Source organism: Phoenix dactylifera, unplaced genomic scaffold, assembly GCF_009389715.1.
Source record: "Phoenix dactylifera cultivar Barhee BC4 unplaced genomic scaffold, palm_55x_up_171113_PBpolish2nd_filt_p 001141F, whole genome shotgun sequence".
In the NCBI taxonomy this organism is placed as follows: Eukaryota; Viridiplantae; Streptophyta; class Magnoliopsida; order Arecales; family Arecaceae; genus Phoenix; species Phoenix dactylifera.
The window spans coordinates 23608-37327 of NW_024068482.1; the positions used below are offsets into that span (position 1 = coordinate 23608).

General features: G+C 37.1%; 2 protein-coding genes across 5 annotated transcripts; both read right to left on the minus strand.

Annotated features, from left to right (window-relative positions):
* Positions 1-101: 101 nt before the first annotated feature.
* Positions 102-8571, minus strand: LOC103696006 (5-methyltetrahydropteroyltriglutamate--homocysteine methyltransferase 1-like). 4 transcript variants are annotated; one of them, XM_039121565.1, is made up of 15 exons: positions 7816-8570; positions 6650-7027; positions 6368-6455; positions 6124-6251; positions 5841-6032; positions 4232-4434; positions 3798-3961; positions 3642-3722; positions 3388-3554; positions 2918-3023; positions 2542-2792; positions 2383-2455; positions 1377-1505; positions 1037-1162; positions 102-779 (listed from the first exon to the last, which is right to left on the minus strand). In XM_039121565.1, exons 1-15 carry the CDS (start codon positions 7944-7946, stop codon positions 411-413), a joined length of 2586 nt encoding a protein of 861 aa, XP_038977493.1. In that variant the 5' UTR covers positions 7947-8570; the 3' UTR covers positions 102-410. The 4 variants fall into 4 exon arrangements, with proteins under 4 accessions (XP_038977493.1, XP_008775707.1, XP_038977494.1 ...); XM_039121566.1 differs by lacking the exon at positions 102-779 and adding an exon at positions 786-864 and having other exon boundaries at positions 7816-8571; XM_008777485.4 differs by lacking the exon at positions 1037-1162 and having other exon boundaries at positions 7816-8567.
* A 30-nt stretch (positions 8572-8601) lies between these two features.
* Positions 8602-13465, minus strand: LOC103696009 (AP2-like ethylene-responsive transcription factor At1g16060). Its single transcript, XM_039121564.1, has 6 exons — positions 13242-13465; positions 12919-13016; positions 12715-12812; positions 11291-11364; positions 11139-11189; positions 8602-11045 (listed from the first exon to the last, which is right to left on the minus strand). The coding sequence occupies exons 1-6, from the start codon at positions 13463-13465 to the stop codon at positions 10268-10270; spliced, it is 1323 nt and encodes a 440-aa protein (XP_038977492.1). The 3' UTR covers positions 8602-10267.
* Between the last annotated feature and the right edge of the window lie 255 nt (positions 13466-13720).

Below are 13720 nucleotides of genomic sequence, written 5' to 3' on the forward strand. Positions count from 1 at the left end.
GTACAGTGCTTGAGGAAAGACTTGGTAGTTATACAAATGATGGATGCAAAATATTTTCCCCTCACTGAAAAAGTTATTTCAACATCAGTTGTGTACAAAAATTGACTTGTAGGAGCAAGCAATTCAGCATTTGCTGTGAAATCAATTTTTTTTGCTTAAATTGTTATGGTATCATCTATGTTAACCCATGAGCTGGGCAAATGAGTACATAGAGTAAGCAAAGTGATTTCACTGAGATATTGCCACAACACTTAAAAACAAATTCTCCTTGCTAGATATTATCTCTTGAACCAGTTCAACAAGATGATCAAATATCATTAAACTAATTGGGAAAAAAATTATTGCTTCTTCAAATACTCTCTATCTTCTCAGGTTTCCAACACCTACAATTATCAGCAAGCCGCATACAATCACTCGGCACTGGCCAGCTGAGTTCTGAGCAATTTTGCAGCAGCCACCATGTTGGTCAGAGCTGGTATAACCTCCGAGTACTTCCTGGTCTTAAGACCACAATCTGGATTAACCCAGAGTGCATTCTTCTCCAGGACGGCCAACATCTTGTTGATGCGGTTGCCTATGTCTTCGGCAGATGGGATCCGCGGGGAATGGATGTCATAAACCCCAGGACCAATCCCTGCATGGTATCTCACCCCTTCCCTAAAGACTGAAAGGAGTTTATCAGCAGATCTTGAGTTCTCAATTGTGACCACATCGGCGTCCATGTCAATGATTGAGTGAATTATGTTGTTGAAGTTGGAATAGCACATATGTGTATGGATCTGCAGACCATAAAGACAAGTAGTTCGATAAATAATATCATAAACCACCCTTATAAATAATAAAATAGCACATATGTGTATGGATCTGCACGCCATAAAGACAAGTATTTCAATAAATAATATCATAAACCATCCTTTAAATAAACAAGATTAAAAGTATGATGACTTCTTTATGGTAATATATATGGAGACATTCTAAAAAAAAAATTTAAATATCACACATTATTTTATTTAACTTGAATTTGTGGAAAGGATACCATAAAGGTGTTGAGAGCATTGGAATCAGATTTCAACCCTAACAACATAATTAAAATGACGTAGAGTATCCTGATGCACCCTGGCAAATTAAGACGTAAACTTGGGAATACACGAGGGGAGCGTATCTGTAAATTTGGAAATGGATATAAATCAAGTAGATATCGTGAGAATAAATGAAAGAATAGAATAAATCATCAAGCATTGCAGCAATGGCTGTTGTAGGCAGCATATAAAAGAAATAGTTTGTGAAGCCTGTAGACAACTTAAATTTTTCCCTTTTGGGGCAAGATTATGTGTCAATAAGATGTAGATAAACTGCTTGTGGGTTCACGACCATACCTGAGTTGTATCCTGCACACCACAGCTTGTTATTCTGAAGGCATGCACAGCCCACTCAAGATAGAAGGCTTGCTCTGATTTGCATAGAGGTAGACCCTCTCGAAGAGCAGCTTCATCAATCTGGATCACCTGTTCATACATCACAGATTTTAATAAGTTCATATAAATTCTTTTAACCTTTCCAGATTCAAATGTTTACCTGATTTCCTGAGCTGAAATGTTAAAGAACTTTCTAAGTGAGAACATAATAGAACTAATAGACAAACACTATGCAGTGAGGATAATAAATAAAGCATTACTAATTCAAAAAACCAGTCGTAACATATAAATTAAAGATAAGCCTGCAGATAAAACGAGAAGATACAGAACAAAACAAAAACTGACCTAAAAACTACAACTTTCAAAGGAAAAAGCAGAGGGCCAGGTTGAGCAGATGCCTATAAAAGAGCAACCTCATCATGCCAATAACTATGCTTCTACAGGCTCATTAAAAGATATTCAGGCAATACAAATCATGTAATGCACGATAGGTGATTTCTTCTGGGAACTTATGGCTAAAATGCTTTGAGTTAATACATACTTTTGTTTTTGACATAATAAAGTTCATACAGCTGAAATCTCTCTTCTAGTGATTTCCTTATTAAGTTTATATGAATTACATAATTCATGCATTTAATCATGACATAATGTTCGATGTTTTCATGATTCAATCTGCAAATGCCCTTCCAGGAAAAAAAAAGAATTACAAAGACGAGCACTATGTTTTTGGTGAAATTTTAATTAATTATATCCTAGATTTTCTCAAAATTGCAGCTTTAGATTACCTGGGAATTATTTGCAACCAAAATTTCATATGTAAATTTAGAAACTAGAAAGATAACCATGGAACTTTTAAATCCCTGATTATACTTTAGAGGAAATATATTTCCTACGTAACCAACAATGTGTTATATGAAAATCCCTCTCCCAACTTGACATCAAACCTGAGTAATAACATTATACTCACTGGAATACCGGCTGCTTCCAAATCTTCAACTTCATTTTTTATTGCCAAGGCAATCTGATAGCATGTCTCAAACCTGATGGAAACTATGAGATTCATTGGTCAAAAGGAAAAAAATGATGGAGAAACTCAGAACAAGAGGAATTTCCAAAAGGAACTAACCTCGGTTGATCATTCCTAACAAAGGACCAGCTGAGTATTGTGACCGGCCCAGTTAACATTCCTTTGATTGGACGAGTGGTCATGCTCTGTGCAGCTGTAGACCAAAAAACAGTCATAGGTTTGGGCCGGCTTACATCTCCGTAGATGATTGGTGGTTTGACACAGCGTGAACCATATGATTGAACCCAGCCATTGACAGTGAAGGCAAATCCCTTCAGCTGTTCCCCGAAGTACTCCACCATGTCATTTCGCTGGAAGTTATGAATGGAAATAATATGGGTGGTCAATCTGTGATTGAATTTTAGAAACAAAAGAAAAATAAATCAAAAAAAAAAGATGAGAATGCAATCTTTTGTAATTTATGAAACACGCATACCTCAGGTTCTCCATGAACAAGAACATCTATATCAAGTTCTTCTTGCAACCGAACAACCTTACTGATTTCTTCTTTGATGGCCTTGACATACTCTGCCTCAGATATCCTGCCAATATACGCAGATTGCAGGGTCATAAAAATCAATAAGTAATAGACCATCATTAATATGGTTCACAAACTTGTAAGAAGTGATAGATGATCCTCTTGAGGGTGCAGATAGCAAATTTTGCTAGAGGGAACATTTTGCAATTAGGATTTTCTGACCACAAAAATGGAGTCCAGTGAACATAGGCCTTCAGACATCAAGACTAGAGAAAGCGAAGAGTGTAAAATAGTGTCAGGATGAGGGTTCTTGTTAACCAATTACATACCCTATAACACCTACTTTTTCAACATGCCAAGATTATAGATATTCATTTAGTAAAGCACAATAAAACTAGAACTACATTGCATATGACTGATATCCTTACTTGCTCTCTTTGTATTCCCGGCGAATTCTCCTGAGGTACCTAGTTTGTGGAAAGGATCCAATAGTAGTTGTTGGAAGAATAGGAAGGTTCAGTTTCTTCTGCTGTGCATCAAGCCTGGAGGTCACTGGGGTGGCACGTCGGTGGTCAGAACCCCTCAAAGCAGATGCCTAAGATGTACAAGATTACAACAACAAAACTAGAGCACAATAATATAAAAGAAAGAAGAAAAGGAAAAAGATTTTTCCAGTACTTACTGCTTCCTGAACAGCCTTATCATTGACTCTAGGAGATGACTTCCTAGATGCTTGTGCAGCAGCATTTGCAGAAAAGAATGCCTGTAAACAAATACGTCAAATGAATCATGAACAAGGACTATTAGTAACAGAAGAAGGCAGAGAAGATAAATCCACCTCATTCTTTTCACCCCTCAATGCTTTTGCTAACTCATTTACTTCAACTATTTTCTGTGCAGCAAAGGCTAGCCAAGACTTGATTTCACCGTCCAGCTTTGTTTCATTAACCAAGTCAACAGGAGTGTGCAGAAGCGAACAGGAAGTAGAAACAACAAGTTTGTCTGCAAGCAAGAAGAAAGATGATCATCTCGATAACAAGAATGATCCCATCTTGAAAAAAACTAATGAGGAAATTATACTCAAAATGATTGATAGCATCAGAGTTACATTAGCTCTTCAGCTAATTCTTGCAGAAACAAGTCTTTTGGCATGAAAACAAAATTATATTCCCATTCAGATATAGAGGCAATCTTACTAGACCTTGAAATACAATTAAAAAGATATAAAACTATATAGAAGATTATTTTCCATATAAACAAGGAAGAAATAACCTTTGCCAACAATGCCCTCAAGGGTCTTCAGGGTTCTCAGAGATGCTGACAGATCATTAGCCCAAATATTGCGGCCATCAACAACTCCGGCAAAGAGATACTTATCAGAAGGAAAGCTCAGATCCTGGATCAGTTCAAGAGTCTTCTCTCCATGCACCAGATCGAACCCAATAGCTGAGACTCCCCTCAATCCTGTGACAACCCTACAAGCAGTTCAATATAGCAGGTCAAATAATGGTAGGCCAAAGCACTAAGTGAAACACATTTGTGGGGCTGAAGATTTTTTTTTTTAAAAAAGGACCCTGGATGTGGGGCTGAAAACAGATTGAATACGAATCAAATATTGGTATATCCATATTTTTTTAGAGAATATGGATATTAAACTGATACCAAAATTAGTATTCATATTTGTTTTAAATAGATATAGATACAAGTCAAGATATTAGTTATACTCATATTTTTAATATCTGAATATGGATATAAGTCAGATATTATTCAGATATAAATCAGATTTTAAGTAGAACTAAATAATAGAAACTAACATAAGTGGCACAATTATAAAAGACGGGAACAAAATCCATTATCAAGATTACATATGATGCACAATAACTAGGCAATGGTCTCAGAAGAGTTAATTTGCACGGATACAAATTTGACCAAGTCTCTGGATCACTAATCCAACCATATGTATATTAAAATATATTAAAAAATAAAAATTATTTAAATAGTAGATAATATAAAAAATATTAAAGATTTTCTACATTAAATACCAGTTTTCCTCTTTAATTGCAACATAAATAAAAAAATCATGAATTATCTATATTTTAAAGAACTTATAAGAAAAAATATATACAAATATAGGAATATGTTGAAGTTGTTGATATTTTTAGATATCTGAAATAAAAGGTTTTGAAAATATCATAAAGAATAAAATGAAGTTATTCATTTTTCATTTTTATCAAAAGGAAAAGGATTGAAATTTTCATGAAAAGAATTAGTTATTGAAATATGAAATATCAAGTGAATAAGTTTTGGATAAGTATAATAAACCATGATTATATAACAAAACCGAATGTTGTCCTGGTAGCTGAGTGGCAACTATTTAGTTGAGATGTCACGAGCGGGTGGTATGTAAATGTTTTTTCCCTGATATAGGTGGTTTTTAGATTTTTTTTACTGGATATCCAGATCCAATATCAAGCAAATTCATAATCATGCATCATGACCCAATTGGATACAAGTATTTCTATTTGAATCCAATCCCAATCGAATACAGAAAAAGATACAGTTGGATAATACTGACCTATTTTCAGCCCTAATGAAAGATGTATGACACATTAACTTCTCTATGGGATTTGTCCCATAAAACAGTCTACCATGTGGATTTTAGACTTTTCTACCGGATATCCAGACCTGGATCCTATCCAGCAAAATATATAAGCATGTATTGGGATCCATATCCAGATTTGATATCCAACAAAATCCATAAGCATGTATCGGAATCTGTATCAGGATCCAATCAGATATAAAGATTTCTATCCGAATACAATCCGAAATGGATATGGAAATGGATATGGTAGGATAATATCTGACCCATTTTCAGTCCTACCTGTATGCATCAGCAGGGACATCAGCAAAGTAGGTTTCAACAAGAACATTCAAACCATGTAGTGACTCTTCAAGCTGCGTGTAAGCATCTGTAAATGCTTTAAGCTGATCAGAGTCTAAATCCAGCACAAGCGTCGGCTCATCAAGCTGCACCCAGGTAGCCCCAGCAGCTTTCAACTCTGATACAACTTCCCTTTCCAAGACATAGAAAAAAGAAGATAAAAAATTTAGACAAGCACTGGAGCTAATAAAAATTAGCAACAAATACCTGCACAAGAACCTACTTGTAAACTGGAATAATTTTCTGGAGCAATGAAAGAAGGGAAAATGGTTTCTCAATGCCCTCTGCTAGCTTTGACAGTAGCAAGTAGGAAACTGGACCAACGAGTACCGGGATAGTCTCAATACCAAGCTGTATAGTGAGAACAGAACATCAGCAACATCTACTGCACAAGGGTTGGATAGACAGATAAGCAGTAGATTTAAAGGCCTAATAAATAGAGAAAGTTCTGGTCTCATATTCAGTACCTCTTTGGCCTCTTTGTATTCATTAACTGCCTTATGGGAAGCACATGAGAACTTAAGGTCTGGTCCCAGTTCAGGTACTATGTAATGACTGCATTTGAACCAGTATTTTACTAAACATCATTTGCTTATTTGCAAACCATGCATCCGACAGGTAATCAGTCTTAGCAGGTTTAAGTTTATTTTTTTAGCTAAACTGAGAGAAATCGTGCATTATTGAAGAAGAACAATTGTATCTCCTCAGACAGCTTTAGAATTATGGGATGATAAGACCAGATTACTTACTAATTTGTATCAAACCATTTGGTCATTTCCATAGCAGGTAGAGTGGCATCACCCCTGGCCATAGAGAAATAAACATCAAATCCTATCTCACCTCCAGTCCATCCATATCTGTGAGGTACTGCACCAAGCATGACAGTCGTATCTAAGATGTGATCATAGTATGAAAAGGTATTGGAGGGAATGAACTTGGTTCCTGCATCAGCCATTTGTTTCCAGATGGACATGCGCAAATCCTTGGCAACCTTTTCCAGATCCTCAGCACTGCTCCTTCCATCCCAAAAAGACTCTAAAGCAAATTTAAGCTCTCTCTTTGGACCAATGCGGGGATAGCCGACAATATGTGAAGCCACAGCTCTAACACGGCCTATTTGAATGAAACTAGAAGCAAGCTTATATAGTTAGAAAAAAATTATAAATGATATACTCAGAAGTACTTTAGATAACTGTGTAACATCCAGTAATACTGCTAAGCCAGCTTTTCCCTCCGGAAAGAACAGTGAATTGGTTAAGATTTTTTTTTTTGGAAAAAAAAGACATATCTATATGGATTAACAAGTAAACGCTCTCTGAAACATATAGATACATCACCAAGGAAAACATCAATTAATATTTTGATCAGAAGTTGCTTATTATACATTATTACATTGAAGATAATAACACCAGCAGGGCAGGAGGAAAACTGTAAGCATGGATTCAAGCATCTGGTGACAGAGCATCAAAATTCATCAAAAATAAAATAAAATCCAACATGATAGCAAATCAGAAATCATGAAACACAAGGCATCAGCAACCTTGATATTAACAAAAAATAGGGCATCATAACTGCACAAAAAAAAACCTACAGTTAGCCATATAAGAAAGCATATCGCCAAACCGGCAAAACACAGTTCTGAACTACAAACTAGAGCTAACAATTATAGATTGTCAAACCACAAGCCTTCTAGGTGAACAAAATGTGTTGACGAATCTAAAACCTAGTTTACTCGCATGAAACCTTATAGATTACCAAAAAGTGATGAGAGGTGCAATAGAAATGATCGAAGACAAGTTTCTCCACAAGAATCAAATTTGTGGCTTTGAACTCTCGGGACGATGATAGAAAGCGGAAGAACAGCGCATCCGATCGACTGAAGCAAAAAGCGCGAAGTGCGAAGGGAGTATCTTACCTCGGGCGGCGGAGGCGGCGGGAAAGATTAAGAAGGGAGGGGAAAGCGGGGGACGAGGAGGAGGAGGAGGAGCCAGGGAGCAGAACGGAGGAGAGAAGCGAGGGTTTGTATATCGTAGGGACCGACAGCATTGTTTCTCTCTCTTTCTTTCGTTCGTAGATCCTTTTGTCGGTACTCGGTAGGTCAAGATTTGGTCCGTGAGGTTGACGCGACTTCCTGCGATTTTATATACACCGAGGTCCCTATACGAACCTAGTTCTTGAACTGTCGGTTGTCCACTGCAACCCTAACCCTAACTGCTCTCTATATTGGATCCCTCCCTCCATCTTTCTTTCATCCGAGCTTCAATTTTTGGCATCAAAATCTTATCTTTCCGGTTTTCATCTATGGTTCTTGCCACGGTGAGCCTTCCTCCAGGTCTTCTTGGATGCCGTTTAGCCGTTGAAGGATAAAGCTTTTTTGTCTTCCTCTTCTTCCTGTTTTCTCTTTTCTCCTCCAAAGATTTGACCTTTTTCCTTTCCTCATTCACCTTATTTTGCTGGGATTTCCAATGTCCCTGATCTTTTTTTTTCCACAAAAAAAAAAAAAAATCTCCTTTTATGATATGTTTCTGTCACTTAATCAGGGGATTTTATGCTTGGTGTTTTTTTTTTTATGCAAATACAGTTGTTAGACTTTGCAAGTATCACGACAACGGTAATAAATGTCTTTTTTAACAAGTGGTTATCAGGGCAAGATGAGAAGGAACTCATGATGTTCAGGTATGACATGTTTGCTGATAGATACTTTTTTTTTTTTTGGCTTTGTAAATTTTGAATAAAAGAAGCAGTTTTGATTTATTTATTTCTTCAGCAAGTTTTTATGTATTGGAGTAATATTTTGTGCATTTTTTTTCATGGCAAATCCAATGTGGGTCACTCCATTAAATATTTTCCTTTTTATCAAATAATTGAACTGTGGATACATCTTTAGGGATTTCATATGTGGGGGTTAGCTAGCACATACATACATGCATACATATATATAGACATACTAATGTTTCCTTTGTATATTGGGACTAATTAACTCTTCCAAGCTGGATTTCTTTTAAATTTGTATCCTTATCTTGTAATAAAATTGAATGAGTCTACCTTCTTACTTTTGTATGCACCAGTAGTAAATTTTTTGGTAGAGTATGCACTAGTAGTTGAAATTAATTTTATTATGCTTATTGTTTAGCCTTCATACCAGCTGCATTTAGAACCTTGTGTAATCATTGGTTATCCATGGTATCTCCTTACACCTTCCCACTTCTTGGGGAACAAAGCTGAGCCATTTATGAGCATCCAACAAAACATTATTATCTTGTTCAGGATGGTCACTGACATTTCTGCAATTTTCCATCCTTTTTTTGTTTTACAATCTATCCTATTAATTGAATCTGTTCCATGAGTATGGGCAAGAACTTGTCTTTACATGTTTGTAAGCAGTGCATCTACAGATTCTACACCTTTCTCAAAAATTGTCCTTTCTTTTTGGAGCTTGATGGCAATATATGCTGAATTTAGCATGCAAGAACTAGTTATACTTCAGAATCACCCTTGTCGTGAATCTGACGATGTGGTTGCGTTCATTCCATTTCTTCAAACCATCTGTTCTGATGCATCTGAAAGTCACAGAAGAGAGCCACACAGAAAATAAGTTCTTCCCTGAGTTTCAAACAAGCCTTTTAACTTACAGATTGATGGTGACGATAATCTTTAAGGAAGTAAAGGTACGAAAACCTTTTTCATAACTTTCTTTACTGGAGCAATATCTGGCATTTCTATATATCCTGACACTGCAAGGCCGGGATCCAGCTGGGAAACAAGCCCATATTGGGGGTTCAGGCTTTAACTTGGTTGGCTAACTGGGGAGTTAGAAAAAGATGGCTTAGTGCTCCTTTTGAACAAACTAGCTTATGTCTGTGCTTTGACTAAACCTATGGAACCTGTTTGGCGAAGGGATTTCAACTAACTTAAGTCATCCTGGAGTGTCTATATGCGAACATTTATTTATTTATGATTTATTTTTGGCAGCACCAGAGCCCAAATTTAGCTAGGTGTTTTCCTTACTACTCTGTCAGAACAAGTCTACTTCAGTGATCCAAATAATAAACTATTATTGATTTTGAGCTCAGATCCATCCGCACAGTGATACCAATATTATCCTAGTATCCAAACATTAGGTACCATGTAAGCATATAATACATATCCAGGAGGATACATTCTTAAAGTACTCCTGGGTCTTATTCATATCGCTTGCTAGCACCAAGGAAAGAAACATTGTGCCAAGCAATTGGAAAGTGCGAGATGATTGTATGTATGATACAAGACAAAATCACCTCGCATAATTTTCAGATCTCTCTCTCTCTCCCTGTCTCTTCCTCCATTAGTCTCTCTCTCACTCTATCCCTCAAGGTCTTCCTTTTAGGCTATTGCAGTAAGGCCATACTCACTACACCATTCCATATTGACTGCTCACTCTGATCATAGTAAGAAACACTCTCCTGTAGCTCAATTCTTCGTCCGTTGTCACCATCTGGGGAGTAACCATATGGCATATCAGCAATTCCTTCATAAAGGATCCCCTGGTATTCAATGTCAGCTCCCATCTGTTGTTTCCAATCCTTCATTTCCTCCTCAAGCTCTTCAGTGAGTGCCCTAGAATTCTTCTCCATAAGTTGCCTAAACATTGAGGACTTCAGTAGGAGGCTTAGAGCAGTAGGGGAAGACTTGCTGCTTGAGCTACTGCCAGGAAACTCATGATGTACAAACTCTTCCTTACATGATGAGATCACATTCTCTGCGACCAAGGGGCTGCAGTGCGAGAGTGTTTCAGATTCGGCTGATGAAAAGAGGTTGGTGGGTGGTTGCACTGCATGAGCTTCACCATTGACATGTTGCTCTTGGGTAATTTTCAAGGCATTGGTGGCCCCTGGCCTTAGCCATCTGATGTATGTACTCAGGTCAAAATTGGTCACAGCATTGATCCCTCTATACTCAATTGCTGCAATGTCATATGCACGAGCTGCTTCCTCTTGCGTACCTGCAACAATTATAGTACTTTCATATGTTTTTATTTGGAGGTCAAGAGGTAGTAGTACATGAGAGTTGTTGAAGTTGCGGTGCTTACTGTAAGTGCCAAGATAGAGGTACTTGTTTCCGAAAACCCTTCCAATCCTTGCTTCCCACCTTCCATTGTGATGGTGCCTGCAATTTTTCCAATTTGTTTGGTTGTTAAAATTTCTTATTAATGAGCTTAAGCTTGAAAAGAATAGATATACTCTGTTCATGAATTTGTACCTTGCAACTCCCCGGTATTTGGACAAACCTCGTGAAAAACCACTACTATGCCTGTTATCGAACCAAATAATGCAAGGTAAAGGAGCAAAATTCTGACAATTTAAGGGCTTTGTAAGTTTCTAGAGCTCACAAAATGAGCAGGATCTTAATACCTTCTTATTGAGGCCAGATACTCTTCTTTAGTCACATTCTGCATTATTTGTATCTCATTTTCATAGTCAGAAACCTGAAATCATTTTCCCTTCCGTTAAAATCTTGGAATAGAAACACATATTTTTATATTTATTTTATGTATCCACAAGCATACAGGAGATGAAGAAGCATGAATTTTTAGCTGTTCATCAGGAAACATGAATTTTTCCACATAGGTAATATGTTAAACTTTTTGATTGGTACAATCTGTCTAAAATAACTATCAAAAGACTTTGTAAGCAGAAGACAGACAGGAAAATAACAGGTGGATTGGGTTTTCTTTGGAATTAACTTGACAAGCATATGAAAATGAAAGCAATGAAGCAATGAACCATTACAATATTGCATATTGAGTAGAGTGTTGCAAAGTCCTCTAGATCAAGTGATCCATCAATTATGTTTCATGAAGTCAACGGAACTAGCAAAGCTTTGATTTGTGAACTTGATGTAAAGATAATTGTCATATTAATTCTTTATAATCAGGAACAAGAGTTAATAAGTTGTGTTATATGTTGAGAATTGCCACGACTCACAGCATGAACATCATTCCAAAACTTTCCAATTTTTCTAAGGAAAAAAAGAAAATAAACTGGAGACTACTTATCAAATGCCTACATTGATGTTCTATATCATAATTCCACAAAATATTTCATGTGATTCAGTTAGATGTCCTAAATTAAATTCCAGTAATGAATCTGAAATGTTTCCCAATTGTCAGTAATCATTTTAAGATGATACCCTTGCCTCCATAGTATCTTGTAGTAAGCTCGATGTTGATTTTCTATTTGTCTCTGTGTTCATGTGCATGTGAATGTTTATATGTTTCATATATAGAATACAAATAGAGATGAAAATATCATGTGAGTCTCCTAAGGTAATAGTTTCTAAAAGCCAAATAACTTAAAACTGTAGTTATCAGCTGCTATGCATAATCCAAATGCCAAAGTATTGAAATGGTCATGGTGTCATATAGGGTATGATTAATAACCCCAAATTTGGAATTTGTTATCTGTTAGGATTAGTGTTAGATACATCAGGCCCTATGTCGGCCAAATATATAATTCAGTTGAAAAAGTTTGCGCATATCATCAACTGATATGTCTGCCAAATATAAGAACTGCTTCAAGTGATTGTTTGATCAATTTTTTCCTCCTGGTCTTCTATTAAGTAAAATTATGTGCTTCATATTCCCTCAAATGAAACTATGTTGTTTATGACGATCCCAAATTTACTTCCTTTCCTTCTATTTTTTTGACGGAAAAGATGAGATTGGGAATCCAATCCACTTATTCCATAAAGAAAAATCATCCAACTTACTCAAGATCCTGATGTAGTCAAAGCTTTAGCAATTAAGATGGGAGGAAGTTTTTCATCGATGACATACCGGGAAGTTTGTGATGGTGGTAGGCCCCCAGTACTTGAGTGCAGCAAGGTCATAAGCTCTTGCTGCTGCTTCTTCCTCATCATAAGCTCCAAGGTAAACTGTTTGAATCAACATAATTTTCGGGAACAAATGATTTAAATACATGTAAGGCTTGCTAAAGAAACAAGGTAAAAGACACAGAAAGGGACATATAAAAAATCTTGCCTTGTTTTCCCTTCTTCCTCTGTGTGGTATTCCATGACCCTTTGTCCCACAAATGGGCTTCAAAACGGCCTGTCCATATGTGCCTGCATGATCGCTTGCTGTTGGTTAAAGAATGGCAAGGAATAAAAGAATGCAAATAAGTTGTCACACATGAATTTATTTTGCTCTCGAATTTTGAAATTGGTGCTTGAACCTTAAGACAATGTTGGCTCTTGATATATGTTATTGCTCTCATGCCTCTAGGCTATTTTGTATGCAAGGACTGATTTACAGACATATGAGTTATAATTACTGCAGACTTATTATTTGACTATCAACCATACCTGCTAACCCCGCGAAACCTTGAACTTCTTTTAACAGTGCTGCTGGTAGCAGGCTGATCAATGATCTCCCCATTGGCATCAGCTGCAATGGCCGGCGACGCAGGCTCTCGCCTCCTCCTCTTGATGCGCTTGACCGTCGGACTGCTGTCCTGTGGATGGGTTGCCATGGCAGTTAGTTGCCTTCCGCTGCTGTTAACCTCACTTTTCACCAACATCACATCCATGCCTTCCCTTCCTACCTCTGCAAGGTGGTGCAAGATGAATGGGCAAGCCTTAAGCTTTGGAGACTTCACAAGGACTAGTCACAAATGCATGCGTGTTTATATATGCAAGTCTGTGGCTCGTGGTTTTGTTCTGTTGTGTGATTAATGAGACAGAGGCGACGATGATTTCAGGACCATTCCAGGCCAAAACCCAGTTGTCCTAACTCTGCCTGCCAGCCCAAGCACCACAAGGTGTGCTTTTTATCCTCTTGAGCA

Excerpts from the sequence above, each read along its gene's own strand:
- LOC103696006 (XM_039121565.1), bottom strand. The coding sequence starts at position 7,946 with ATGCTGTCGGTCCCTACGATATACAAACCCTCGCTTCTCTCCTCCGTT. Across the intron at positions 6,456-6,649 it reads AAATGGTTTGATACAAATTA|TCATTACATAGTACCTGAAC; the intron begins GTAAGTAATCTG and ends GTTCAAATGCAG. Across the intron at positions 6,033-6,123 it reads AAAATTATTCCAGTTTACAA|GGAAGTTGTATCAGAGTTGA; the intron begins GTAGGTTCTTGT and ends TGTCTTGGAAAG.
- LOC103696009 (XM_039121564.1), bottom strand. The coding sequence starts at position 13,465 with ATGGATGTGATGTTGGTGAAAAGTGAGGTTAACAGCAGCGGAAGGCAA. Across the intron at positions 11,365-12,714 it reads CCACCATCACAAACTTCCCG|GTTTCTGACTATGAAAATGA; the intron begins GTATGTCATCGA and ends AAATGATTTCAG. Across the intron at positions 11,046-11,138 it reads AAATACCGGGGAGTTGCAAG|GCACCATCACAATGGAAGGT; the intron begins GTACAAATTCAT and ends GAAAAATTGCAG.